Genomic DNA, 27,728 nt, shown 5'->3' with positions numbered 1-27,728 from the left:
CTCCTTTTATAAGGATGCCGGTTCTAGCAGAATCAGCGCTCCCTGTTATGACCTCATTTAACTTAATCACATCTTAAAGGCCCTTTCTCCAGTACAGTCACATGGTGGGTGGGTTAGGGTTTCAACATATGAATTTTGCGGAGACACAGTTCAGTCCATAGTGATTATCAATTCCTTTTTACCCCGGAGACTTCCTTCTTGAAGTCCTCCGTCCTTTTGCTCTAATCTGAATGAGTCGCTCCTTAGACCTACTTCACAGCTATTGTCGTGGATTTCCCTTCTCTCCTTTAAAAAAAATAGCTTTATTAAGTATAATTGATGTATAATAAAATGTACCCCTTTTAAGTCTACAAGTTCAATGTTTTGACGTAAGGAAACACTCATGACCACCACCACAATCAAGATGCAAAACATTTCCATTGCCCCAAACAGTTCCTTGTGCCTCTTGGCAGTGGGTCCTTGCTGCTGTTCCCCCACTGCCACCCCACCTCACTCCCGTCCCTGGCAGTCATTCATCCACTTTCTGTTCCTGTAGATTCATTTTATCTGTCTAGAATTTCCTGGTACTCTTTTGTGTCTGGCTTCTTTTGCTCAGCCAGCCTAATATTTTTAGGATTCATCCATGTTGTTATGTGTATTCTTTCCTCATTTTTTCTGTGTTGGATTCTCTGTTTCCTGGATTCCGTATCTTCTTGGTTCACTTCCTTGTTTTGGTAGAGAATGTTCCTGAGAAGAGTTGTGTAGGAGGTAAGTATTTGAGACTTTACTGGTCTGAAAAGGTATTAATTCTACCTTTTCACTTGATTGATATTGATGGTTTGGTTGGGTATATAATTCTAGCTTCAAAACAATCTTCCTTCACGATTGCCCCTTTAGTTTCAGTGATGCTATTGAGAAGTCCAGCGGCAGTTTGCACCTTAGTCCTTCGTGAGCTGACCCCACCCCACCCTCCAGAGAGCCCAGAACCTTGTCTTTGCTCCTTGTGTTCTGAAGTCTCGTGTCGATGGGCCTGGTGTGCGTGTGGTTAATTCCTTGTGCCGGCCTTTCCATCTGGGCTGCCACCTTTCAGTTCTGAGACATTTTCTTGTATTTGATAGTAATCTTCCTGTGCTCCCATTCATTGGGTTTTGGACTCCCTGGTTAATCCTGTAATTATGTTTTCTTCTAATTGCCCATCTCTTTGGGCACCCTGGTTTGTTTTTTATTTTAAATTCTACTTTCTTGAGATTTCTTTTAACTTTATTGCCCAGTCTTTCTATTCAGTTTATTTCTGCTATCATATCTTTAATATTTAAGAACTTGTTCTTATTCTCTGATTTCTTTCAAGATTTTAATTTCTTTAATGATTTTTTATTGAGGTATAATGTACATATAACATTATATAAGTTTCAGATGTACAACAAAATGATTCAATATTTGTGTACATTGTGAAATGATCACACCAGTAAGTCTAGTTAATATCCATCACTGTATAGTTACAAATTTTTTTTCGTTGTATGAGAACTTTTCAGATTTACTCTCTTAGTAACTTTCAAATATGCAATACAGTGTTATTAACTGTAGTCACCAGGCTGTACATTACACCACCAGGACTTATTTATTTTATAACTAGAAGTTTGTACCTTTTGACCACCTCACCCAATTTGCCCTCCCCTCAACTCGGCAACTATCTGTTCTCTGTATCTGTGAGCTCGCTTTTTTTTAGATTCCACGTATAATTGAGATCATATGGTATTTGTCTTTCTTCGTCTGACTTATTTCACTTAGCGTAATGCCCTCAAGATCCATCCATGTTGTCGCAAAAAGCGAGATTTCCTTCTTTTTTTTTTTCTCTCTGACTTTTAAAAATAGCATCCTGTTTTTGTTTCATGGAAATAACTGTCTGAGACTATCAATTATAGTAGTATTTTGAAGCTTTTTCCCAGGGTTGTGTGTTTTGTTGGAAGCTTTTCCTTAGATGTCTGGCTGTCTTCTGTTGGAGTTCAAGAAAAAGCCACTACAAGAGTGAGTGAAAGGCCTGTGGTGCAGCCTGGCTTGGGGACTGAGGGGCTGGGCCTCTGTTGGGGCCTCCAGTTGTCAGTGTCAGTAGGATTTTCCTGGAACCATTCCGTGTTTCCAGAGAGGGCTCCATTAAACTCTTGCCTCATGGATCCAAGCCTGACAGCCAGTGTTCCTGAGGGTGTCCTAGGGAGGTGGCCTCAGCTGTAGTCTTTCACTTAATGCCCTGCTCTCAGCCTGGCCCTCTCTCTCCTCTTTACTTGACCTGTTCTCTCTGGGGCTCTCCTGGCTCACCTCCCCCAGAGAATAAACTTTCTGTCTTCTTTGAGGAGTGGGATGCAACCTGGGGATCTAATCATTCTATAAAAGAATTTCAGTTAATCCCTTGGTTTGCAGCACCGTGCCGCAGCCCTGCAGGTTTTGGGGTGTTTCTGTGGGGGAACTGGGAGATCTCCGAGGGCCGCTAGGCTCAGTGTCCTTTACTCTGCTAAGTCTGTTCCATTTCTCTGCTTTCCATTACTATCACTTCTTCCGCTTTCTTTATGGCTGTAAGCCTCTTTATTCCTTTAGTGTAATTTTAGCGTTTTTGGAAGAGGACAGACGAGCACGTGTTCTTTCTACCTCGTTTACCTGAAGGCGCGTCTCCTCCCTCCTCTCTTTTTCCGTCTCAGCCCTCTGCCCATCCATCCCGTGCATCTTCTTCCTCTGCTCAGCCCTTCATGGTTGGTGCTCTTGATTCTGTGGCCTCTTCTCCTTGTTGTGTGCCTCACTTACCCTTCACACTCTGATGTCTTCTAAGTCCCACCCCTAATAGAGCACTTTGTCTTGTCGTTGGATGCTCTGCGATCCCCCCTAGGTTAAGCAGGCTCGGAGAGCTCACTGCCTGGACCAGAGGTGTTGTCCCCTCCAGAGACTCACCGGAGCTGAATCGCCCTTTGGACACCAGCAGCAACTGCCCTGTGAACCTCACTGTGGGAGCTTCTCTAGAAGGACTGTGTTAATCTGCTTGGGCTGCCATAACAGAGTCCCACAACAGAAATTCATTCTCTCAGTGTCACCTTCTGAGACACTGGGGTTTAGGACTTTGAATTTTTGGGGGGCAGTTCAAGCCATAACAAGGACCCACAGGGAAAATTCTAGTCTTTAAATCAAGAATTGTGTTCTCCGGGGTGATGGGTTTGCTTTAAAAGATTTTGAACGCTGGGAGTCACAGGACTGATGGTGTTCTTTCTGCACACTGGCTGCATTGAAGCGTAGAGCCGAATGTGGCTTTCCCTCAGCAGGTAGAAAGGATTTTATCTATGCGTCACTTGGCCTTAATTCTTTTTTGGGGCTATTATTTAATATCTCACCTTCTTCTAATTATGTTAACTTGTAGTACTTATATGTAACCTGATGAGCCACTGTAAATACTTTTAGGAGCGGTGTGCTGTGTAATTAAATACATAGCTTCATTATCTTCTCCCTTTTTCCTATTTTTCCTGGCTACTCTCTCGCTAATTCCTCCCTTTCTTTCCCAGGCTGGTCTTTAAGCACACTTTCCTATAGAAAGTCAGACCTTCCTTGTAGGCTTTATTAAAATGGGAAAGCTTGTTTGGGAAGCTTTGTTTTCTGTTCTGTATTTCTGAAAACGTTTTCCTTCCTATAGGGAAAATCCCTAAGTCTTATTTGTGGGGCCCTTTCCTGGCTCCGTGACTTTGAACAGAAGAAACGTCAAGAGGAGGCTCGTCTCCTTGAAACGGGAACTCTTCCCTTAAAAGTTGGGAAGGACCAGCCCCCGTCTCTCTCATCCTCCTGCCAAGAGACCCCAGATGTCCTGAGGCCTGCTGGGGAACCTGACTGGGTTGCTCAGTTCGTGCAGAAGAAGGAAGAAAGGGACTTGGTGGACCGCCTCCAGGTAGGATCCGGGGGGAATGATTATGATTTGGGGTTGATGCTGAGATTGACCTGTCATATGTGCTCTGCCTTTGCTCTTCTGTTGGCTTTCTTGAATCAGTGGTCACACTTGCTTTTTCATTCTTTCTTCCTCCCTCCCTCCTTCCCTCCCTCCTTCCTTCCTTCCTTCCCTCCCTCCCTCCCTCCCTCCCTCTCCCCCCCACTGAGCTAACATCTGCGCCAGTGGTTCTCTACTTTGTCTATGGGATGCCACCACAGTGTGGCTTGATGAGCTGTGTGTGGGTCTGTGCCCAGGATCCAAACCTGAGAATCCCGGGCTGCCAAAGGGGAGTGCATGAACTTAACCACTAAGCCACCAGGCCAGCACCCCTTACTGTCTTTTTTAAGCTGATGTCAACAGGCCTTCTCTAGACAAGGGGTTGGGGGTTCCCATTCATTACCCATCTGGGAAAGGAACCTCACTGTTGCTATTGGCAACATGGTTCAGCAGCTGGAAACTCAGTTAAGGAATGAATTTGATTGAGGGTGTGTGGCTTTGGGAGGGAGAACGCAGACTTCCTGCAGTGAGTGGCGAGGCTAGGACCTGGCGAGCTTCAGGGCCTGGTGATGAGATGCTTTAGTACCCTGAGTGTGGGCCTGGAGTTGGAGAACTGCCCCGTGTGAAGAGGCCCTGGGCTGAGCGCCCCAGACTCTTGAAGAAAGGCCCGGTTTGGGGCTTCCTACAGGAGTTTCCTTTATGGCCACTTCCTCTTTAGGAGGAGCGGGTTAGGAGGAGAAAGCGAGAAGAACGCCTGCGGCAGATCCGCCACAATGCACAGCTCAAGCATGCAGCCAAGCGCGTGGTGAGTGTCCTCTCCTGGAGTAGCCGGGATGTTGTCCAGGCAGTGTCATGTGGCTTGGTCCTCGTAGTGTCTCTTCTTTGGGGAGTGGCCCAGACCTCAGTGTCCTCTCCCTGACCCCCACTGGCTAAATTCTCCACCACTCTGAGGCTGCCTCCAGCAAGGAGGTGGGGGCACCAGTACTGAGATATCTTTGCTTTTCCCATCTGCAATCCTTCCCCATCTGCAATGCTGTATACAGAGACAAGAAGAAGAAGAAACTGAGCGCCTCCTCCGCCTCAGCCGAGAGATGCTGGCAGGAGGACCAGGGGCGGAGCAGCTAGAGCAGCTAACTGGGGAGGAGGAGCTGGTCCTCGCAGAGTACGAGAGTGATGAGGAGAAAGGAACAGCTAGTGGGTAAGACAGCACTTCCCCACCCACTGCCCTGCCCAGGTCTGCATGGGGGCTCCCAGGGAGGCAGCTCCTTCCCTTTTGCCCAGAGAGGGGCAGGCTTCTTTGTCACTCTGAGGCGTCTGAAGGGATGGAATGCTGGCCACCTGCCCCTTTCTCTCAGCCAGGCTCCTCCTTAAGGTGCATAAATGATGATGACAGTGAAAGCCAGCCTCCTCTCTATGCGGGGCACTGGCTTCACAACTATCAACTCTGTTATCCTCACCAATGATATTTGTGTCTCCACTTTACGCTCAAGGAAACTGCGGCCCAGAAAGATGCTCTGCCTTGGCCGAGGCCATGAGGCCAGGAAGGGGAGGAGCTGAGACTTGAACCCAACTGGTTTGCCTCTAAATCTCACGCTCTCAGCCACTAAACCAAATGGTGTAAAGTTTATGACATAAACCATCAAGGTATCCTTAGCCGAGTTTTTCTTTTCATCTTAAGGCTTCTGTTGGCCCAGATGTCTAGGTTTTTAATTTATGGGCCATAACCTCCTGGGTGGGCTAGAAAACCTGGGAGAGAACAGCTAGGATCCCTGGACCACACTGCCCATCATGACGGCCTCCTTTTTCATTCACGCTGTAGTTTCACAAATGCCCTTGGGTGTCTGCTCCAGGTGTGGCACATTGCCAGATGCTGTGGGTATCGAGCTGAATAAGACAGACATGAGCCCTGCCCTCAGAGAGCTTGCATTTAGTGGAGGGAGCAGACAGTAAGCGTGAAGACAGATAGCCTTATTGGAATTAGCACATTTACCTATGAGGGAAATAAAACAGGATAAAGTGGGAAGAGTAGGGGCTGCACCTCCAGGTAGAGAAGTCAGGAGGGACCCTCCGAGGAGGTGACATTTGAGCCAAGACCTGAAGGATGAGAAGGAGCCATCATGAAAGACCTGGGAGAAGAGAGTTCTAGTCAGAGGCCTGCGAGTGTGGTGGTCTGGAAACAGAAGCGGGTTTGGCGTCTTGGAAGGACAGAAAGAAGGCCTAGGTGCCAAGCAGAGTGGATGAGGAAGAGAGAGAAAGAAGAGGCCGAAGATGAGGCAGCTGTCAGTTTCTTTGGGCCTCACGGGCCGCCCAGGGGTTTGGCTGCTGGTCTCAGGGAGGCTGTGGGAAGTTTCATGCAGGGGAGTGATGTGATCTGATTTGGGCATTAAAAGCTCATTACAGCCTTGAAGTTCAGTGGTTCTTCCCCAAAAGCATGAGTGCTCCTACAGATCATCCCTCTCAGGCCGCCAGTTTGGAAGAAGTCTTTCCGGCTCCTCAAAAGATGACTCCAGGTCCCATGTGTCCCGTGTTCTCGTTGACACCCTGTGTGTCTGGAGTGTAACTCCAAGGCCTGAAACCCTCCATCAGCTGTCTCCTGAAGGATGAATCCACACTCCTTCAGTCTGTCTGCCAAGCACCTTCTAACTTGGCTGCCACCTCTAACTTCACACCCAGCGTCCCAGCTTTATTGAGATATAATTGACATACAACATTGCATAAGTTTAAGGTGTACAACGTGATGATTTGATATATGTATACATTGCAGAATGATTACCACGATAAAGTTAGTTAATACATCCATCACCTTAGTTACCATTTGTGTGCATGTGTGCACGCATGCGTGTGTGTGTGTCTGGTGAGAACTTTTGAGATCTACTCTTAGCAACTTTCAAGTACACAGTAGAGTGCTGGTAATTATAGTGGTCATACTGCACATTGTACATTAGACCCCCAGAACTTATTCATCTTATAGCTGCAAGTTTTTACCCTTTGACCACTTCCGCTCATTCCGCCTCACCACCTCAGTTGCCACCAATCTACTCAGTGTTTCTACAAGTTTGGGTTTTTAGATTCCACACATGAGATCATACAGCGTTTGTCTTTCTCTGACTTATTTCACTTAGCGTAATGCCCTCAAGGTTCATCTATATTGCCACAAATGTCAGGATTTCCTTCTTTTTTTATGGCTGAATGATATTCCACTGTTTGTGTATGTGTGTGTTTGTGTATGTATATATATATATATATATATATATATATGTATGCATATATACACACGTAGATACCACATTTTGTTTATCTGTTCATCTGTCATTGGACACTTAGGTTGTTTCCATGTCTTGGCTATTGTGAATAATGCTGCAATGAACATGGGGACTCACCAGTCTCTTTGAGAGAGTGATTTCGTTTCCTTCGCATAAATACCCAGAAATGGGATTGCTGGATCATATGGTAGTTCTACTTTTAATTTTTGAGGAACCTCCATACTAGTTTCCATAGTGGCTGCACCAGTTTGTTCCCACCAAGAGTGCACCAGGGTTCCCTTTTCTCCACATCCTTGCCAGCATTTATTAGCTCTTATCTTTTTGTGTGTGTGTGTGACGAAGATTGGCCCTGAGCTAACGTCTATTGCCAATCTTCCTCTTTTTTTGCTTGAGTAAGATTAGCACTGAGCTAACATCTGTGCCAATCTTCCTCTATTTTGTATGTGTAATGCTGCCACAACATGGCTTAAGGAGTGGTGTCTAGGTCCACACCTGGGATCCGAACCCATGAACCCTGGGCCGCCTAAGCGGAGGGTGTGAACTTAACCACTGCACCACTGGGCTGGCCCCTCTTGTCTTTTTGATAATAACCATCCTAACAGGTGTGAGGTGATTTCTCCTTGTGCTTTTGATTTGCGTTTCCCTGGATGATTAGTGATGTTGAGCATCTTTCCATGAACCTGTTGGCCATTTGTGTCTTCTTTGGAAAAATGTCCATTTGAGTCCTTTGTCCATTTTTTTAATTGGATTATTTGATATTTTGCTATTGAGTTGTAGGAGTTCTTTATATGTTTTATATTAACCCCATATCATATCTGTTGTTTGCAAATATTTTCTCCCATTCCGTAGGTTGCCTTTTCATTTTGTTGGTTTCTTTGCTGTGTAGAAGCTTTTTAGTTTGCTGTAGTCCCACTTGTTTATTTTTGCTTTTGTTGCTTGTATTTTTAGTGTCATATCCAAAAAAAGCACTGCGAAGATCAGTGTCAAAGAGCTTTTTCCCTATGTTTTATTCTGGGAGTTTTATGGTTTCAGGTCTTAGATTTAAGTCTTTAACCCATTTGTAGTTAACTTTTGTGAATGGTATAGGTATCCACTTTCATTCTTTTGCATGTGACTATCCCATTTTCCCAGCACCATTTATTGAAGAGACTGTCTTTTCCCCATTGAGTATTCTTGGCTGCCTTGAAACATTAGTTGATCATATATGCATGGGTTTATTTCTGGGCTCTCAATTCTGTTCCATTGGTCTATGTGTCTGTTTTTATGCTAGAACCATACTGTTTTGATTAGTATAGCTTTGAGATCCAGCTTTGTTCTTCTTTCTCAAGATTTCTTTGGCTATTCAGTCTTTGGTGGTTTAATTTCATTTTTAGGATTGTTTCTTCTACTTCTGTAAAAAATACCATTGGAATCTTGATAGAGATTTTATTGAATACAGATGGCTTTGGGTAGTATGGACTCTTTTGGCAATATTAATTCTTTCAATCTAAGAACATAGGATATCTTTCCATTTATTTGTATCTTCTTTTTTCAGTTTGTTTCATCAGTATCTTATAGTTTTCAGCGTACAGATCTTTCATCTCCTTGGTTAAATTTACCCCTAAGTATTTTATTGTTCTTGATGCTAAAATAAATGGGATTGTTTTCTTTATTTCTTTTTCAGATAGTCCATTGTTACTATATAGAAATGCAACTGATTTTTATATGTTGATTTTGTATCCTGCAACTTTACTGAATTTGCTTATTAGTTCTAACAGTTTTTTGGTGAAGTGTTTAGGGTTTTCTATATGTGAAATCATGTCATGAACACACAATTTTACTTCTTTCTTTCTGATTCAGATGTTTTCTTTTTCTTTCCTGATTGCTCTGGCTAGGACTTCTCGTACTATGTTGAGTGGAGTGGTGAGAGTAGGCATCCTTGTCTTGTTTCTGATCTTAGAGGAAATTCCCTCAGCATTTCACCATTGAGTATGATGTTAGCTGTGGGCTTGTCGTATGTGGCCTTTATCGTGTTGAGGTACATTTCTTTGATACCCAATATGTGGAGAGTTTTTATCATGAGAGGATGTGAATTTTATCAAATGCTTTTTCTGTGTCTGTTGAGATGATCATATGGTTTTTGTTTCATTCTGTTAATGTGGTATCTCACATTTGTTGATTTGCATACGTTGAACCATCCTTGCATCCCAGGGATAAATCCCACTTGATCGTGGTGTATGATCCTTTTAATGTGTTGTTGAATTCAGTTTGCTAGTATTTCTTTGAGGATTTTTGTGTCTATATTCATCAGGGACATTGGCCTGTAGTTTCCTTTTCTTATAGTGTTCTTATCTGGCTCTGATATCAGAGTAATGCTAGCCTTGTGAAATGTGTTTGGGAGTGTTCCCTTCTCTTCAGTTTTCTGGAAGAATTTGAGAAAGATTGGCGTATTTCTTTAAATATTGGTAGAATTCGCCAGTGAAACCATCTGGTCCTGGGCTTTTCTTTGTTGGTGTTCAGTGCCCTCCCTTAAGCACAGATTTCAGGACCTGGCAAAACTAAAACTTTTGACTGTGCCCAGGGCTGAGATGTCTGGACTGCTCCATGCATTCTGCTCTGTGAAGACAGGGCTTTCCCACCTGCCTCCAAGAGTGCTTGCCTGCTCTTCCGCTTCTGTTCTAGAGCCCCTTGGGGACAAGATAAAGAGCGTGAGTGGAGTTGGTGAATATTAGAGAAACAGAGTGCTCCTTTGGGTCTGGGAGGAGCCATTAATCCTGCAGAGGAGCCTCTACAGCGTCCGATGCCCTGGCATTTCAAGAGAGACACAAGCCCCTCTGAGGGCACAACCAATTAGGAATACAAAATTTCTGCTTTTCATTTCTTCTCACATCTCTCTCCTCACCTAGATCCCGCTCACTTTGTTTGCCATGTGGCACGTGATCTAAATCCAGGCCTCTCAGACACAGCTGACTGAGCAATTCCTTATTGGCCAGGAAGCCACCCCTATAAATAATTCCTCTTCTCATAGCCTAAGGCGATTAATTGCATTTCTGTTTTTTTAAAAAAAATTGAATTGCTAGGTGAACAAAAACGATCCATATTTTGGCCCTGTAGATAGAGTGTATCTGTAAAAGAATTTTGTGTTTTCTAAGGAGCCAAGGCTAGTAAGGTTGATAAACATTCAGCCGTGTAATGCAGAGTTGGCCTTCCTGCCAGCCCCCCAGTGCTGATGGGCTCTGAATTCGTTTCTAGAAAGGGCAGACTGAGGCACTGAGAAGAGGTTTGTTTGGTCCTGAGCGCCAGCATCTTTTATTCACTCAGTCCACTCCAGGTGGGAGCCCTGGTGCTCCACAGAAACAAGACACACCCGGTCCTGCCTGTGGACTTGACAGTCTGCAGGGGGAGACAGACCAAGAATGAGTGATTTGGAATGAGATGGGTATTACAAAGAACAGGTGCCGGGGCTGTGGCCGTGTGTCACAGGGCAGCTGAGCCTACCAAGGGAGGACGAGGAAGGATGCCCAGAGAGGGTGATGCTCATGTGGAGATCTCAAGGTTGACTAGGAGTTGGCTAGGTCAAGGGAGATGAGGGGAGGGGGCATTCCGGCAAGGAGAAGCGTGTGTCCGAGGCTCTGAGGTGGTAAAGAGCCAAGCTCTCTGGGAACTGAGAGAAGTCCAGTTTGCTGGAGGGTGGACAGTGAGGGGAGAGCAGCCTTCGGAGACAGACAGTGGAACAGAGCCTGGGCTTTGGGGATGCGGTGCGCCTTTCTCCTCTCTCTGCTGCGGGCAGTGGGCGGGGTTGGTGTTAGCATGGGTGACTGACCGAGCGGGCAAGCGAGCACCTGCTGCTGTGCTGGAACCTCGTTGCTGGGATGCGTGTCTGTTTCCTTCTGGCTCAGAGCTCAGACCTCACTTCTGTTGGCCTCTGAGGAAAAGGAGGGCTAGTTGCTGGTGTTTGGTAGATGCTCAGTAAACGTGTTTTCAGTTGCTGCGTTTGCTGAGAAGACTGTTTCTTCTGTCTTTTTTTTTTGCTTCTTCAGAGTAGATAAGGATGAGGATGACCTGGAGGAAGAACATGTAACTAAGGTAAGACGCTGTGTCCTGGGATTCTCTTGTGATTTGTCCCGAGTCCAGGGCTCCATCCCTGGGAGAATGCAAGAGTCCCTCTGGCTGCTTCTCAGCCTCTCGTCGATGAAGAACCTCCAACTCACTGACTCTGTGGCTCTGCAGACCCAGACCTTGCTGTCAGGTGCTCACGTGGCGGGTTGGGCTGGGCCCCCGGGAGACCTCTCTGGGGGGCGATGCCTGGGCTTATGTGCCCCAGGGCATCGAGGAGCAGCCATTCTGGGCCAAGGACTGATGGTTTCTCCCTCCACTGGGGCGCGGAAGGTGAGGGGCAGGCCAGAGCAGGAGCACTCTGCCCTCTGGAGCTCTGATGACATGTCCCTGTCTTCCTTTGCCTGTGTTTTCACTTTTTGGAGTGCTGTGAGGTACCTGTGGTTCTGGCACCTCTCACATTTAAAAACATTTGGTTTCATTTATGTAAGACTTTTGTTCTCTCTGTTGAAATTAAGATTCCCCCCTCCATTTGTTTCTTTTCCCCTCCTCTTGTAAACTGTAGAGGGGTACAGAGAGACAGAGAGTTCAGCTAGACGTCTCCCGCCCCACTACCCGCCCGTCTTCCATGTCTTTGGGAGACGTGTGTGGAACCCCCCTGCCCCCGCACGCTCCTTAGAGTGTTGAGAATCTTTTCCATCTCAAGAGTCACCGCTGAGGGGAAGCGCCTTTCCTGAGATGATCGAGCCCTCCCAGCAGGGGGGTTAGAGGCTGAGGGTGCCTCTGGGGAGGAGCCCCATCTTGTGGGTGTCCTCCTGCACGTCTGGTGCTGAGGGTGGGGCAGGGACTCCCTTGGCCCTGCATTGGCTGAGATCTGCTATGGGATGGAGCCACCTTGCTTTAGGTTTGAGTATTTGTGGCCACTCTCCCTGTTCTGAGCCCCTAGGCCCTGGCGTTTCTTGCCTTTCAGAGAGTATTTGGAGATCCTACAGTCTCCTGAGATCCCTCTTGTCCTCTGAGCAGATTTATTACTGTAGTCGGACGCACTCCCAGCTGTCCCAGTTTGTGCACGAGGTGCAGAAGAGCCCCTTTGGTAAGGACACCCGGCTCGTCTCCCTCGGCTCTCGGCAGGTAAACAGGGTGTGTCAGCCCAGGTGTGTGCTGCTCCCTTCCCTCGGCCTCTGCCTTCCTCCTGCAGGCACAGGGACATGATGGGAGGTCAGCCCCTTCCCTGGCCTTGCCGGTCCTTGGAAGGGAACAAAGAGGAGGGCTGGGCTGGGCAGGCCCGGGGGGCTCACTGTATGGCATTTAGCCAGCACTGTTTCTTTGCCTTTTTACCTCCTCTGTCTTGTAGAACCTTTGTGTAAACGAAGACGTGAGACACCTGGGCTCTGTGCAGCTCATCAACGACCGTTGCGTGGAGATGCAGAGAAACAAGCACGGTAGCGCCCACCCTGAGCTGTGGAGAGCCTTGGGGACCGTTGCGTAGCCTCGGGCAGTGCTGGGAAAGAGTGGGTGGCAGGGACACAGGAACTAAAGACATGTCTTCAGTGTAAATGAAGGCAGAGCAGACCCCTGGTTCCTGCTGAAAGACGCCCTCCTGGGCAAAGGCGTCTTGTTTCCTGGGTCACTGTCTTGTCCAAAACCCTGGCTTTGAGATGATTTTTTAGGCTTTTTCTGGAGGACACAAAGTGAAATACCAGCATGTTGTGATGAGACCCTAATAAGCAGTACTTGGAAAGGTTTTGCAGCCCCCGGCCCATGGAGTCTTGACATTACACACCTGCTCCTGGCCCCATAGACAGTTACCATTCTCTCTGCCTTTGCTGCCTCCCCGCCCCGCCCCGCTTGTGCCCCCCTCAGAGAGGAAGAGCGAAGCTGAGGAAGAGAAGCCCAAGAAGAGAAGGCAGGAGCCACGGGCCACTTGCCCCTTCTACAACTACGAGCAGCTGCAGCTCCTCCGGGACGAGGTGCTGGTGGAGGTGAAGGACATTGAGCAGTTGGTGACCCTGGGGAAGGAGGCTCACGCCTGTCCCTATTACGGGAGCCGGTTCGCCATTCCAGCAGCCCAGGTGAAGACCTGGAGGGTTGGGCAGTAGCTCTTGGCTCTGACTGCAGACTGGGCCACAGGGAATTCGTCGCTCCTCTTTCAATTCAGGAGGATGCCATCAGCTGTGGTTGGACTGACCGACACACAGCGTGCAGATGACACGTAACCACTCTCCTAGTACAGAGGGTGGGAGGAAGATCCAGGTCCCTTGGTGGCCCTGGGCTGCAGGGACAGTTGGTATTATTGGGTGACAGCAGATTAGAGCCAGGAAGGAACGTGCATTCCTAGTGAAACCACGGGAGGGGATGCCAGGGCAGAAACTGAGGAATGCAGTAAGGGAGCTACAGGACGTGGCTCTGTTTCCAAATGGCCTCTCAGAGTGACTGTCCAGCCGCACTTACCTGCGGCGTACGAGAATACCATCTTCTCTAGACTTCCCATATTGAGTGCTATCTTGAAACAGAAAGAAAAACTGCTAATTTGACAGGTCAAAAATGGTATCATTGTTATTTGGTGGGTATGATTTCACTGTTTGCTTGCTACTTCCTTAATTTGAGTGACTTTTGGAAGTAGAATATCATTCGTGGAGAATTCTGTATAATCAAGAAAAGATTTAAGTAGATTTTAAAAGGTGCAGGGAACTATGTTAGTAATAACATTTACACGGCATTAAATGCTCGTCAGTCTGTTACCTTGAACCCTGTGGGGGTGCTCCCAGGGGAACTCCGGAGCCCTCCCAGTCTCGCCGCCGTCTCACGCCCTTCCCCGGTCTGCTTGCCACAGTGCCAGATCAGTGCTGCCGACACTTGTGTGCAGATATAGGAGATATCCTGGAATTCTTATGATCTTGACTCTGTGAGGCACTTTCACCTCATTTTTGCTCTTAGGGGATCCCGCTGAAATAGCTAAGGCGGGGATTCTCCGTATTTTACATGTGGGGACCCTGGGGCCCTGAAAGGGGACATGATTTATCTGTTTTCTCACAGCAAGTGAGTGACGGAGCCAGTATGAAAACCTGGGCCTGAAGGTTCCACTTTTCTGGATTTTCACTTCATCAGTATTTTAACTGGAAAATTGTCTTAACAATGTAGCACCTAAAAAATTTACAGTGCTTTTATTTTTGTTACCCTGACCTCCACTCCTTAACCCTCATTTGAGATAGAGTTTATCAAGCCCATTTTGCAGATGAGGAAACCAAGGCTCAGAGTGGTTAAGTGACTTTCTCAGAGTCATACAGCTGGGAAGTGGCAGTTCCAGGGCTGCTTTCTGGTATGCCAGTGGTTTTCACAGTGTTTTGAGGAAGCTTGGGTGGCTCAGGGGCTACCTTGGGGGCATGGGTGAGGCTCAGCAGCAGGGCTTCCACTCTCATCCCCACTCCCACCCTTGGTTCAGTCAGAAGTCAGATTGGCTCCTCTTTTGTCTGTTTCATATATTTGATGTTCCACAGTAAACTGAGGGAAGGGTCTCTTGCTAAAAGCACATTGCTGTGTTACAGCTTCTCTCTTGAAGGTCCCTACACATGTTCTGGGCAGGAAATGAAACCGTTCACACCAGAAACTTAGAGTAGGCTGGGCAAGCCTGCTGTGGGAGGGAGTCCTGGCCCTGCTCAGGGGGCTGCCCTCTCCTCCTGCCAGCTGGTGGTGCTGCCCTACCAGATGCTGTTGCACGCGGCCACCCGGCAGGCCGCAGGGATCCGGCTGCAGGGCCAGGTGGTGGTCATCGACGAGGCACACAACCTGATCGACACCATCACAGGCATCCACAGTGCGGAGGTCAGCGGCTCGCAGGTGGGTCGGCCTCTTATCTGGGCCAGGGCCTGCCATGGGGCAGAGAGACCCAGAATTCCCCCAGAGGTGGGGCTGGGTAGAGGATGCACCGAGTCAAGGCAGTGGCCTCGTCAGAGGCTGACTCTGGCTTTCCAGCAGATCTTAGAACTATGGGGACCCAGCTTAGGCAAGGTGGCATGTTTCTTTGCTCTTCACTAGCCTGTGTCTTCTTGAGTCCCTCCAGCCCAGGATGCTACCAATTAGTTCTCCATAACCCAGGATGATGGGATGAGAGAAGCAGGGGTCCTCATGTGGTTGGATGTTGTTATTAATATTGTCTTGAGGGATGCTCAAAATTTCTGAAAGCACTATTTTATTACCTATTATGTGCCATCCACCACACGAGGCATCTCTAATCTTCACGCTGACTCTACATTGGGCTGCCGTTTCTGTTTTACGTTGAGAACTCAGAGATTCAGAGAGATCTAAGCAGAATGCCTAAGGGCACACAGCTACTAAGTGTGGAGCTGGAATTTGACATTGATTTCTGACCCTGCAGCCCACATGACATCCCATCACTTCAACTGACCAACACCTGGGTTGACCTTAGGCCAGGATGTGATGGTTACTTTGAACCATCACTCTTCATAGAGAACACATCTTTTCCTAGCCCAGTAAAAACGAGCAGAGAGATTCATCTTGCTTTTTCCCCTGACCCACAGAGGACACTGTAGCAGAACCTACTTTCCCCTGTCTCAGCTCCCACCAGCCTAAGGGGCTTTGAACACATACCTTTTGTCTGTACCCAGCCCCACTTTTCACCTTGATTGCCTCCTGTGTGTCCTGGGTTGGCATTTTCTAAGCATAATATAAGATGTCTCTGGCACAGCCCTAGGCTGCTTGCCCAGAGCCTGGTCTACCTTCACACCCATTCTCTCTTCTCTCCCCAGCTCTGCCAGGCCCATTCCCAGTTGCTCCAATATATGGAACGATACGGGTGAGAGCCTGCCTCCTGAGAGGGAAGGGGAAATCCCGCTCTGCCTTGGTGCCCCGAGTCAGCCTCCGAGCGGACACGCTTGGGTTGCCGCCTCTGACCAGGCTCGGTGTAGGGCTGACCAATGCGCTCTCCACCTTCTGGTTCATCGTGGCATGTACCCGCCGTGGGCTGAGGATGCTTGGGACAGGACAGCCGGCTGTGAAGGCCTGGGGCAACAGCCAGCCTTTTCTGTGGGTCTCGTGACCCAGTCTGAGAGACATCAGACAGAAAGGCCTCAGCTTGGGGCACTCGGAAGGGAAGTTGCTGTTGGCGTCCCACCACTTGCCGTCTGTTGGTTTTTCCTCAGGAGGCGTTTGAAGGCCAAGAACCTGATGTACATCAAGCAGATCCTGTATCTGCTGGAGAAGTTTGTGACCGTGCTGGGTGGTGAGCACCGTCCTGCCTGGAGCCCCGGCCTGCTGAGCCTACCCCTCGGGCACCTGGGTTTCCTGTGTCTCAGGAATTGTCTTGGCCATTGATCTAGAAAATTCTTCTTAGGGCTTAGTTGAATTGTCTGACCTTAGATCTTTTTTTTAGAATCCTAGTTTATTTACCGCTGTACTGAATCCTTTTTATTTTGCCAGATGCTACTGCACAGGTGGTGGTAGTAATAATAGTAGGAATGTGTGACATTTTATCTAACAGTGCAGTTCTCTGGTGTGCTCCTCTGAGGATGGCAGCGCTCATTGATAGACCAGTCAGCTAAAGCTTGGAGCACAGACCTGACCTGCCTGTGGTTCATGAGCCACAAGAGGGACTAGACTCTTCCAGCTCCGGACCCCATACTTTGCATTATCCTGTGCCACATACCCTTTCCTTTACCGTACAGCAGTCCCTTTAAAGCTTTCATAGAAGCTGAAGTTCCAGGAGGCCAGCAGGGAATTTTTCTGGAGGAATTTTGTCTCACATTGGTCCTCTTCACTTCCATCTCTGCCTTGCCACTGGTCACCATACAACCTGGGCATGTCCTGCCTGCACCTGCATAAAGTGGGGTGGTCACTGCCCTGCCTCCTTAGAGGATGTATGAGAAGAATGAAATCACAAGGCTATAGGCTCCACATGCAAACCTGTGGGTTAGATTTTGGGGCTCCCTGAATTTCCTGTCCTCCCACTGGGTTCTTTGGGTACAACAAATGGCAAAGATCTATTCAAATATGAATGCTCTTATTTGATGAGTACAGTGTAGAGTGTGAGAAGATGGTGGTTTTCTAGGAGACCACCATCCTGACCTGTTTCGATTCTCTTTTTCAGGGAACATTAAGCAAAATCCCCACAGCCAGCGCCTCTCGCAGACAGGTGAGAGGGCTGCCTTCAGAAGCCCAGAGCTGGCCTGAGCCGGTTCTGAGCTTCCCTTGGGGAGCTGCACGCCATGGTCTTCAGAGCAAGGACTCCAGCCTTTCGTTTGTGTACCCTTAGGGACAGAGCTGAAGACCATCAATGACTTTCTCTTTCTGAGCCAGATCGACAACATCAACCTGTTCAAGGTAGAGGTTTTCACCTTTCTCTGTTAGCCATCACGCTCCCTTCTGATCACCACCTGTGGACAGATGCTATGTCAAGACTAGGGAAGGAATAAAAAGTAATTCCTCCTGTCCTCAGACAGTCTAGAGGTCCCGGGATCCACAGCACGGATGTATGTAGTTATTTCACCTTTAAACACAGCAACGTGTCAGCAAGAAAAAAGTAGTCCATCTAGGTTGAAGGGTCGTAGGAATTGGGGAGAGAAGGTCCCTTTCTTTGTACCCAACAAGCACAGATAGAGACCCCCCAGGTCCTCCTCAAGACTCCATCTCTGCCGGCACAGTCTTCCCCCTGGGCTTGTGGACAGAGCAGGAAGTTGGTTTTGTGAGCATGACCCTGCAGTGAGGCTGAGGTGGGCCCTTCTCATGACTGCAGCCTTAGCTCTTTGCTTGCTCCAGGCCTATGTATTCGGTGCTCTCCCAGATGGGGGACAGCCACTGTGGCTTGACTCAACCCTAGTGAATCTAGTTTACTAATGATACTGAGCGCTCATTGTGTTCAAGGCAGTGCGGCAGGTTCTGTGACTAAGGTAGGATGTCCCATCACCATTCTAAAGCGAAGGAGCCCACGGCTCGGCGAGGTCACCTCAGGAAGACGATGCACACAGGCCACACACGAGGGGGCCAGCGTGTGCACCCAGCTGTGGGGACTGGAGACCTGCTTTCTTTCCATCCTGCCCTGCCTTTTTTCTTCAAACCAGCTTGCCCCAATTCACTCCTCTTGGTCCCGTCACTGCCATTCCCTATGAGATGTGCTCGCAGTCTGAGTTGTCTGATTCCTCTCCCCCTCTGTGTCCTGCATGCATGCAGTGGCCAGGCCCACAGCCTGACAGAGCTCTTGAATTCACCCCCCGTTAATTCCCACAGCTCCTACTTCACTGCAGGCTTCACTACTTTTTCCTCTTGCCTCCTTTCTGGTGTCCTGATTTCATTCTTTTTCACTTCTAATGTCTTTTACGAACTACACTCTAGCGAGTCTTAATTGAAGGATATCACTCTTTTCAGAAATCTTTAAAGTCTCCAAACTCATTGTCTTGCATATGAAGCTCTGCAGGTTGTGCACACTAACTAAACTACTCCAGATGACCCCGAACGAGCCCCGAGCTTTACCTCCGTTGTGCTTTGCTCATAGGACTTTTTTAAACGAATTCTTAATCCTTCAAGGTCCAGTTTAGGTGCTGTCACGTTGAAGGAAAGCAGAGGGGACGTAACCGTCACCTTTAGAGAGGGTCAGAGCCATGCACACATGGTTATGAGGAGGCCGTGTCCATGTGGCTTGGCAGAGTCCATCTCGTGGGAGAAGCACCGTGTTGTGCGTGGGGACAGTGGGAGAAGAGTGACCTCAGGAAGGAGGTTGACATGGTCGTCCACAAGGAGGCTTTGGGCTCCTCAGGATGTGGCGGTGAATCATGCTTCTTGGGGTTTTGGAAGGGGGTTGTCTTTTTTTCCAGCTTGATTAATGTTTACGAGTGTCTGCAGCCGGGTTTGGTTTTGCAGGTGCAGCGCTACTGTGAGAAGAGCATGGTCAGCAGAAAGGTACCTACTCCCCTTTCGGAGCCTGGGAGGAATCCAGCAGCCCTGCTTGCTGCCCTCACAGTGCCTTTCTCTCTCCTGCCCTTTGGAAATTCCAGAGTCACCTTTGTTTCCATTCTCCTTATAGTTGAGCAGCTTTGCTGGGGTGGGGAGGGAGTGCCAGGATGCCTGGTGGTGGGGGTAAGCTGTGGGCTGTCTGGGGTCCGGCTCTAGACTAGAAGCCTCTAGTCCATCATACCCTCCCTCTCGCTGCTGCTGCCCTCATTCCTCTCCATTGCTCTCTCATCTCTGTCCCAGCTCTTTGGCTTCACAGAAAAGTATGGAGCAGTCCTCGCACCCTCCAGGGAGCAGCCCAGACTGGCTGGGTTCCAACAGTTCCTGCAGAGCCTGCAGCCTGAAGTGACAAAGAGTGAGTCAGGAGGGTGAGAGACTGGGCTGCAGGCCCTGGGCGAGAACATTCCTTCCTCACACATGGACTCATCTCCCTGCAGAATGGCTTTAGTGCAACTGCAGGGAGGCCCTCCCCCTCGTCCGTGGTCTCAGACCCTCTTCGTCCTTCTGTTCTGTGCAGCTCCTGCAGCCCCTGTAGAGGAGGGGGAGGCCAGGGCGCTGCGGCCTTCTTCCCCACTGATGCACATCGAAGGCTTCCTTGCAGCTCTCACCACTGCCAACCAGGACGGCAGGGTCATCCTGAGCCGCCAAGGTAACCCAGGAAGGAGCCGGCCTGGAGCCGGGGAGCCAGAGTGGGAAAGGTTCTTTACTTCTATCCTGGCACCTCCCTGGGTTAGGATGAAGAAGCAGGGTGGTGATAACTGGCCTCCTGTGACCTGGGCGGGAGGCGGAGGTGGCAAGGATGGATGCGGGTCGTCTTGGGCAAGGTTACAAGAGAAGCCATGTAGCTGGTGGTTGAGGCTAAGTGGGGTTTGGTTTGAGTCTTGGTTCTATCACCTGCAAGCTACATGACTTGGACCAGTTTTATCTCTCTGAACCTCAGACTCCTTGTGTGAAAAGGAAGATAATAGTGCTGTCTACCTCAGGGTGGTCCTAGAGGACATTGTCCTGGGATCTGATTTAAAGAGAAAGTGATATCTCTTATGCCTTCTGATGGTCCCAGCTGGAGATCCCCTTTGCCTCAGACTGATAGAAGTCTTTGTTGGGCCAGCATCTGCCCCCTTCTCATGTAACCATCTCTTCTCTGTCTTTTTTTCAGGCAGCCTCAGTCAGAGCAGCCTCAAATTCTTGCTCCTGAATCCGGCCGTGCCGTTTGCCCAGGTGGTGAAGGAATGCCGGGCCGTGGTCATTGCAGGAGGCACCATGCAGCCGGTAAGGTGCCAGACCCAGCCTCTTGCTCCCCAGGTACTGGGATGGGACAGGGACGGGGGATGCAGCGTCAGGCTTCTTCCCCATTCCTTGGGTCCCCAAGCCAGAAAGAGGTCGGCTTGAGTGGGCCAAGCAGCAGCCACTAGGTGGCATTGCTCTACTGTCTCACTGCCCAGGCCCTTTGGCCGGGGTGGGGGCGGTCAGAGGTCACTGCTGCTGCTCTGGCATTTCTGTAGCCACAGGAGCACACTGCTCCCTTAGAAAGCCATTCTGGAATTTCAGACCCTCATTTCGGTGCCTCAGTGCCCTTTCCTTCCTGTACCCACCATAGATACAACCTTCTCTCTCTTTTATAAATTTAAGTTTTAATATATTGTGTTTAGAAAAGTATTATATTTTCATTGTAGAAAGCAGAGACAGGCAAAAACGGGAAAAACAAAAGATCAGAATTCTGCCAACAAAAGATTGATTTTGGTGTATATTATAATAGTCTTTGTATGCATAATTTTTACAAATATACATGCCATATTTTTAAATTTTATTTATTTTTAAAGATTGGCACCTGAGCTAACATCTGTTGCCAGTCTTCTTTTTTTCCCCCTTCTTCTTTTCCCCAAAGCCCCCCAGTACATAGTTATATATTCTAGCTGAAGGTCCTTCTAGTTGCGGCATGTGGGACACCACCTCAGTGTGGCCTGATGAGCTGTGCCATGTCCGCGCCCAGGATCCGAACCCGCGAAACCCTGGACCACTGAAGTGGAGTGCACAAACTTAATCCCTCAGCTACAGGGCCAGGCCCACATGCTGTATTTTAAAAACAAAAATGTGGTACTATGTCTACATGCTGCTGTTATAATTTGCTTTTCTCACTCAGCAACAAAACGATGTAAACATTTTTCCTCATCAGCAAATACGCATCTATTCCGCCATACTCTGGCTGTACTTGGTTGCATTACATGAATATATTGTATTTTAAATAACCACTCTTCTTCGGTTAGATATTTAGGCGATTTCCAGTTTTTTTGTTTTAAACAATAGAGTGGTAGCTACAGCTACATCTCAGCACGGTGGTTATTTCTTTGGGATGCATCCTAGAACAGGACTTACTGGATAAAAAGCTCTTCAACGTCCTCACGCAGGCAGTGGTTCCCAACCTCAGCTGCCTGTTAGAGTTGCCCCTGTAGCTTTATTATTTTTCCATTTTTCTTTCTTGTGTATAGACGCATAGATTTCTCTTCATTTGTGTATTAAAATCACTTATAGTCATTGTTGCCTTTAGCACGCACATTGTCTCAAACTTCCTTTTGCCATGGCCCATTAGTCTTGGAATGCTTTTTTGCGTTCTGGAACAACAGAGTTTCCCAGGTTCGCCTGATACTTCCCTTGCCCTAGGTCTGGACTCGTTCATTTCTCTGAGGTGCCCTGGTTTCTTTGAATGGGGATTAGGATTTAGAAACCAACATCTGGGTGCTGGGGTGTTGATGGTGCTCCTCAGTTATCATTATTTAGAGGCTGTTTCAGTAGACAGACCTAGGAAATATGTTTTCAAAGATCCTGAGTCCATATTGATATTTCTGAATCAAAACCAATCAGTAAATTTATTTGACCTTATATTGTATCTCTTTTCTCTTAAGCTGGACATTTGGTTTCTTATTATGTTAACATAATTGCTTATTTTCTCTATCCCACAGTATACTTAAAATAGTTTAAAAATTATAATACCAATATGTGTTACTTCTAACAGTAAAACTACTGATTGAAGTTTCATTTCTTTGCATGTATCTTTTGCCCTTAAAGGCTGTCCCACTGAGGATGAATGGTCACTCAGCATATGAAGTCACTTGAAGTCAAGCTTTTCTCTGTGAGCTAATGTTGTGGATTTGACAGATAGCTAGGCTTTCTTTGTTTCAGCTGTGAATTTTAGAGTTTGTCTTTATTTTTGTCTTAATTATATTTTTTAAAAATGTAAACATCTATATGGTTCAAAAGTCGCAACTGTATAAAACGATATATTCAGCAGTTCTCACTTCCATCCCTCTCCAACCTGTTCCCTATCCTCATAGGTAATCATTTTTATTAGCTACTGGTCTGTGCTTCCAGTGTTTTGTTTTATTCTTTTGCAAAAATAAATATATGAACTTATCTTTTTTATTTTTCTTTTGACTTACATAAAGGTACCACAGTCAGTTTTATGTATCAGTATGTTCTGGTGGTGGCGCCGCATCAGTACACAGGGACAGTGTGCATCCTTTTGCTGGCTGCATCCTCCATTGGGCGGAGGCGGCATAGCTCCCTCAACCAGTCCCCTCATGAAAGGCAGCCTTGCTGTCACAAGTGACTTCTCGAGAACTGTCCTCATGCATGTGATTTGGCGTGTGGAGCTGTGTCTTCAGGGGAGATGCCTAGATATGGGATTGCCTGGTTAAAAAGTGAAAACATACCTAATTTGTTAAACATTGTCAAATTCCCCTCCAGCTGGAGTTGTACTATCCTGTGTCCCCCAGCAATGCGTGGGAACCTGTTTCTCCCGAGTGGTCAGACTTTGGGATTTTTGCCAATTTGATAGGTGAAAAACGTGGAGCTCTTTAAAATTACAGTTACATATGTCTTCCCCCTAGAGATTCTTATTCAATAGTTTGGGCTGGGGCCTAGCCATGTGTCTTTTAAAAAATATTCCTATTGGTGGTTTTGTTGCATAGCCAGGATTGAGAACCACTGTGCCAAATTTGCCAAAGTTACTGTGCTATTCCAAGTAGTTTAAATGAGACTGCCAACCCTGGGTATCATTAAATTGTTTTTTCTCTTTTTGCTTTCCTTTTCACCTCTTTTTTCTGTTTTTACGTGCTCGCTGCCTCAAAACCCAGACTTCTGTCTTCTCCAAATGGTTTCCTCCTCCCTCCCTGCTCAGGCCTGAGGTCTCTGTCCTGGGCCTCAGGAAGATCACGGAGCCTTGATGTTGTGGTCTGCAGGTGTCCGACTTTCGGGAGCAGCTGCTGGCATGTGCTGGGGTGGATGCTGAGCGAGTGGTGGAGTTTTCCTGTGGTGAGGATTCATGACCAGGGTGGAATGGGCCACGTGGTCACATTATGGCTCCTTGTTGTCATGGTTTAAGCATACCTGTTATCAGGCCCAGGAGGCTGAGGAGACCACAAGGATCGCTTCATCCTTTGCAGGCTTTTTCATGAGTGCACTGTCCCCATGCTCTCATGCTCTGTGTCCCCTCTGTCTACCTGGGAGAGGTCTGCGCATCGCCCAGTTTTATTGTGGGAACGGGATGAGTGGGTGAGTGTTAGGCATTGCTGGTCCTCGTCTGGAAGACAAAGGTTGAGGAATGCTCTTTCTGGACTCTGCCTTGCAGAACAGTCTGCACCTCCAGTTTTCAGCCCTCTCTGCATCTCACCAGGTCACGTGATCCCTCCAGACAATATCCTCCCCCTTGTCGTCTGCAGCGGGCCTTCCAACCAGCAGCTGGAATTCACCTACCAGCAGAGAGAGCTGCCTCAGATGGTCAGTACCAGCCAGTTTGCCTTACCACAGCCTTTGCTAGGGCAGGAGAGAGGTCTCTGGGGTGAGGGGCACTCTGGCCAATCCAGAGTGTTCAGGCCTTGGGGACATTAGTGCTGGGAAATTATCAAGGAAGATCTGAGCTTCCCCCACCCCTTACCCCTTAGGCTGCTAAATAAGTTTTCTCAAAACCTCCCGTCATCCCTTTGAGATGAGACTGTTGAGAAAGCTGCTCATTTCCTTTGGTTCTCTTGCCATTTGGTTATAGTGGCTCCTGCCTTGGGCAGGGATGCAGGTGTTGGGGGCACATTGCTAGTGGCATACCTGGGGTTTTCAGTGCCCAGTTTGTCACAGATGGTGCTTAATCCCCAGTTGCCCACCTGGACATTGGGAGTTGGAGAAGGGCAGACTCTGGCATACCAAAGCAGGTCTTAGCTCTGGTGTGCCCGTGCCGTGACGTATGTCCTGGTGCTGCCAGTTAACGGGAGCGGTGGTTGGGTGTGTTGGGTAGGGAGAGCAGCACATTCCAGGCTCTGGTTCCCACTTGGAGGAGCCACCCGGCCATAGTCTCCTCCCTGACTGCTCTCACCTGGCGGTCTCTGTACTTGCTTTCTGAGTCCCAAGGTTAGGAAGCCTTTCTTCGGTGTGGCTTCAGGAGTGGCTCCATGGAGGGCTCCTTGTCTTCCTTCCTTAGATGACTGAAACAGGTCGCATTCTCTGTAACCTGTGCAACGTGGTCCCTGGAGGGGTGGTCTGTTTCTTCCCCTCCTATGAGTACCAACGCCAGGTCCATGCCCACTGGGACAAGAGTGGCCTGCTGGCCCGCCTGGCTGTCAGGAAAAAGGTGAGTGACCCCTCAGCTGATCCTCTCACTTGTGAGGACAGTAGCACTGAGTTCCTCCTAGGACTTCCCCTGCACTTCAAACCGGACAGTTAGGCCTCACCTCTGGGGCTTCTGCTAGCTCCTTACCCTGCCACTGCCAATCCCTGATCACTGCCCAGAGCATTCCCCATAGTCCCTGACCCATAGGGTTCTCCAGTCCCAGGCTGGACCTGAGACCCAGGCATTCTGGGATCCTTTTCTGGGAGACATTATCTGTTTACCTTCAGATATTTCAAGAACCCAAGAGAGCAAACCAGGTGGAGCAGGTGCTGCTGGAGTATTCCAAGTGCATTCAGGTATGAGGTGTCACTGAGGCCCTAGGGTCCAGAGAACATGTGGGGCTGGCAGTATCCTGGCTTCAGCTCCACAACTCAGGCTGGTATGTCCCGCAGTGCTGTGGCCAGATGGGAAGCACCATGACAGGGGCCCTGCTCCTCTCTGTGGTCGGAGGAAAGATGAGTGAAGGCATCAACTTCTCTGACAACCTTGGCCGGTAAGTAGTGGGCCTCTCATCTCCTGGGGCTCTGACACCTGACCACTCCTCACTCCAGGCAGCTGGGCCCCTACCTGCAGCCCAGTGCCACCGGGTCTCCACTCAGGCTGACTGCCCAGGCCAGCCAGCTGCATGGGGAAGTGTTTCGGCAACTCTGGACTTGGCTCTTTGAGACCAGGTGCAAAATTGGGCAGACTGTAACTTTATCAGGACTCAATTCATTGGTGTGGACTGGATCTCTTAGCTGAAAAAGCCCTCTCCAGGTCATAGGTTTAGGGTAGGCAGGGGGAGGTAGAGCCACCCAGCACAGCTTGAGGGGGCTGAAGGAGCAGTAGACATAGCAGTTGATGACATGGGTAAAGTCCGGATCCTTCCCCTGGCTTTTGAGAACCCGCTGAGGGCCTGACCGCCCACAGGCCATCGGCTCATGTGTGCCCCCACCCTAGGTGTGTGGTTATGGTGGGCATGCCCTACCCCAACATCAAGTCTCCAGAACTACAGGAGAAGATGGCCTACCTGGATCAGACTCTTGTGAGTACCTCCAGTATTGGAGAGGATGGGGAGGAAGAGTTCTGTCGCCCCTAGGGCTGCGACACCAAGGCTGGTCAGCTATGCCTTCCCCACTGCCCCTTGATGTGTGCCGATGTTTCCTGTTTGCTCCAGAGGGATGGGATGCACCTCCATACCCTCCTGTGCTTCTCCATGACATCATCCATTATGTCAGCTGCTGGCATTGTGCCCATGAAGCCTATTGGTCTTTCTCCAAAGCCTGGCTGTGTCATTTTCTCAGAGGGAAGACTAGGCAGGAGGCGAGAAAATATTCTGATAGGTCATTTCCTTTGTTCTTCCCAGCCCAGAACCCCAGGTCAGGTGCCCCCAGGGAAGGCTTTGGTGGAGAATCTGTGTATGAAGGCTGTCAACCAGTCTATAGGTAAGCCTGGGACTGTTCCTGCTATCAAGGCAGATAGCTGGGGATGGATGATTGGAGAATGAGGTGACAGGAACGAGGTATGTTACCTGCCGTCTCTCCAGTCTGAGGAAGAGGAGGGGTAGAAATGTACCGTAGGGGAGGCAGGTTGAACTCAGAGCCCCAGCCTCTCTTCCATCCAGGCAGGGCCATCAGACACCAGAAGGACTTTGCCAGCATAGTGCTCCTGGACCAGCGGTATGCCCGCCCACCTATCCTGGCAAAGCTGCCAGCCTGGATCCGAGACCGTGTGGAGATCAAAACCACCTTTGGCCCCGCCATTGCTGCTATGCGGAAGGTCAGTCCCGCCTTTCTCGTCCCCTGAGGGCCCTCCGCCCCTGAGAGCTAGTGTCTCACTGTCTTTCCCTGTCTTCCCAGTTTCATCGAGAGAGGTCTGGCCCTTCCTGATGGATGGCTGCACCGCTGCCTGGTTGCCGGGCTCACTCTTCACCCTGCCCATTTGAAATGTTTGTCTTTGGCCTGACCTTGCTTAAGGAGGTGAAACCCAGGTGGAGAATGTCGAGTCTAGACCAGCCCTTTCTGGAATCAGTGTGCTGCCAGGACCCCGGCACAGGTGGAAAAGCCAATAGGAGAAAACAGTGGGTCCTGCTGTCCTTGGGCCCATCCCAGGGCAGTTCCCCCCCTGGAACTGAATCTTCCTGTTCAGCATGGCCAAGTCGAGCTCCCTGCCCTGTTTCCTGACCAGCCTTTGTGGGCAGTGTGGAAGGTGTGGCCTTCCATGGCAGCATCCACTTTCTTAGAGGTGAGGTGGAACAGGCCCATCCTGCCTCTCCCATTTCCCCTCCTCCCTTTCCAGCTAAAAGTAGCTGTTTTAGACCTTTCACTCTCTCCTCGAAAGTAAGGACGTTCCCCATTTCCAGCCCCCTGCTGTCCATAGGGCGCTCTGCCCAGAGGTTTCTGGTCACCTCCCCCACCTGGTCGTCAAGAACTGGGAAAGAGCCCCGTGCCCTGCGGCCACACCTGCAGGCCTCACTGCTGCAGTGCTGGCCCCCAAACTGCCCACAGCATTTTTCTCTCCCTGCCATGGCTTCAAGTCCTCCACGGCAGTGGCACCTCCCTCCCTCTCAACCACGTGAGCAGACTCCAAGACACCTCCTCCCTTGACAGCCGCAGTTGTGCCAAGGGCCATTAGGCTCTCAGCATGACTATTTTTAGAGACTCTGTGTCTGTCAGTGAGACATTTCTCCTCTGTGAAAGTATCCCTCCCTCCATCCGCAATAGCTGCCCCTGCTGACTCCACCTCTCTGCTCCCCCTGACCCCAGAGAAAGGGGCCTTGGTCCACTGGTCCTCTGCCCCCACTGCCTGCAGCCAGCAGGAATGGGAGGACAGGCTGGCTCGGAGGCAGTGTCTGCGTTCTGCACAGCTGCCGTTCCGTAATGACAAGTGCACTGTTGGTTCACCCTCA

At 49.1% G+C, this 27,728-nt stretch overlaps 1 protein-coding gene across 5 annotated transcripts in view; it reads left to right on the top strand.

The window, feature by feature from the left end:
* Positions 1-27,728, top strand: part of DDX11 (DEAD/H-box helicase 11) — a 33,626-nt gene extending 5,898 nt beyond the window's left edge. For 2 of the 5 annotated variants that reach the window (XM_023642976.2, XM_001490596.5), the window contains exons 3-27: positions 3,647-3,895; positions 4,650-4,736; positions 4,975-5,129; positions 11,214-11,259; positions 12,253-12,360; positions 12,584-12,671; positions 13,093-13,301; positions 14,914-15,066; positions 15,996-16,042; positions 16,389-16,468; positions 17,333-17,377; positions 17,498-17,565; positions 19,099-19,137; positions 19,432-19,543; positions 19,706-19,837; positions 20,345-20,457; positions 23,424-23,496; positions 23,858-23,961; positions 24,653-24,802; positions 25,069-25,137; positions 25,234-25,334; positions 25,781-25,865; positions 26,187-26,265; positions 26,445-26,599; positions 26,680-27,728. In XM_023642976.2, the coding sequence (XP_023498744.1) occupies positions 3,647-3,895; positions 4,650-4,736; positions 4,975-5,129; positions 11,214-11,259; positions 12,253-12,360; positions 12,584-12,671; positions 13,093-13,301; positions 14,914-15,066; positions 15,996-16,042; positions 16,389-16,468; positions 17,333-17,377; positions 17,498-17,565; positions 19,099-19,137; positions 19,432-19,543; positions 19,706-19,837; positions 20,345-20,457; positions 23,424-23,496; positions 23,858-23,961; positions 24,653-24,802; positions 25,069-25,137; positions 25,234-25,334; positions 25,781-25,865; positions 26,187-26,265; positions 26,445-26,599; positions 26,680-26,709 (2,577 nt within the window). In that variant the 3' untranslated portion in view covers positions 26,710-27,728. Of the gene's footprint in view, positions 1-3,646; positions 3,896-4,649; positions 4,737-4,974; positions 5,130-11,213; positions 11,260-12,252; positions 12,361-12,583; positions 12,672-13,092; positions 13,302-14,913; positions 15,067-15,995; positions 16,043-16,388; positions 16,469-17,332; positions 17,378-17,497; positions 17,566-19,098; positions 19,138-19,431; positions 19,544-19,705; positions 19,838-20,344; positions 20,458-23,423; positions 23,497-23,812; positions 23,962-24,652; positions 24,803-25,068; positions 25,138-25,216; positions 25,335-25,780; positions 25,866-26,186; positions 26,266-26,444; positions 26,600-26,679 lie in introns of all 5 variants that reach the window. The other 3 variants (XR_011439658.1, XR_011439657.1, XM_070269778.1) reach the window with 3 other exon arrangements.

The sequence above is a fragment of the Equus caballus genome, chromosome 6 (genome assembly GCF_041296265.1).
Source record: "Equus caballus isolate H_3958 breed thoroughbred chromosome 6, TB-T2T, whole genome shotgun sequence".
Lineage (NCBI taxonomy): Eukaryota > Metazoa > Chordata > Mammalia > Perissodactyla > Equidae > Equus > Equus caballus.
The sequence above is the reverse complement of the archived record's forward strand: the minus strand, read 5'-3'. Positions and strand labels throughout refer to the sequence as shown.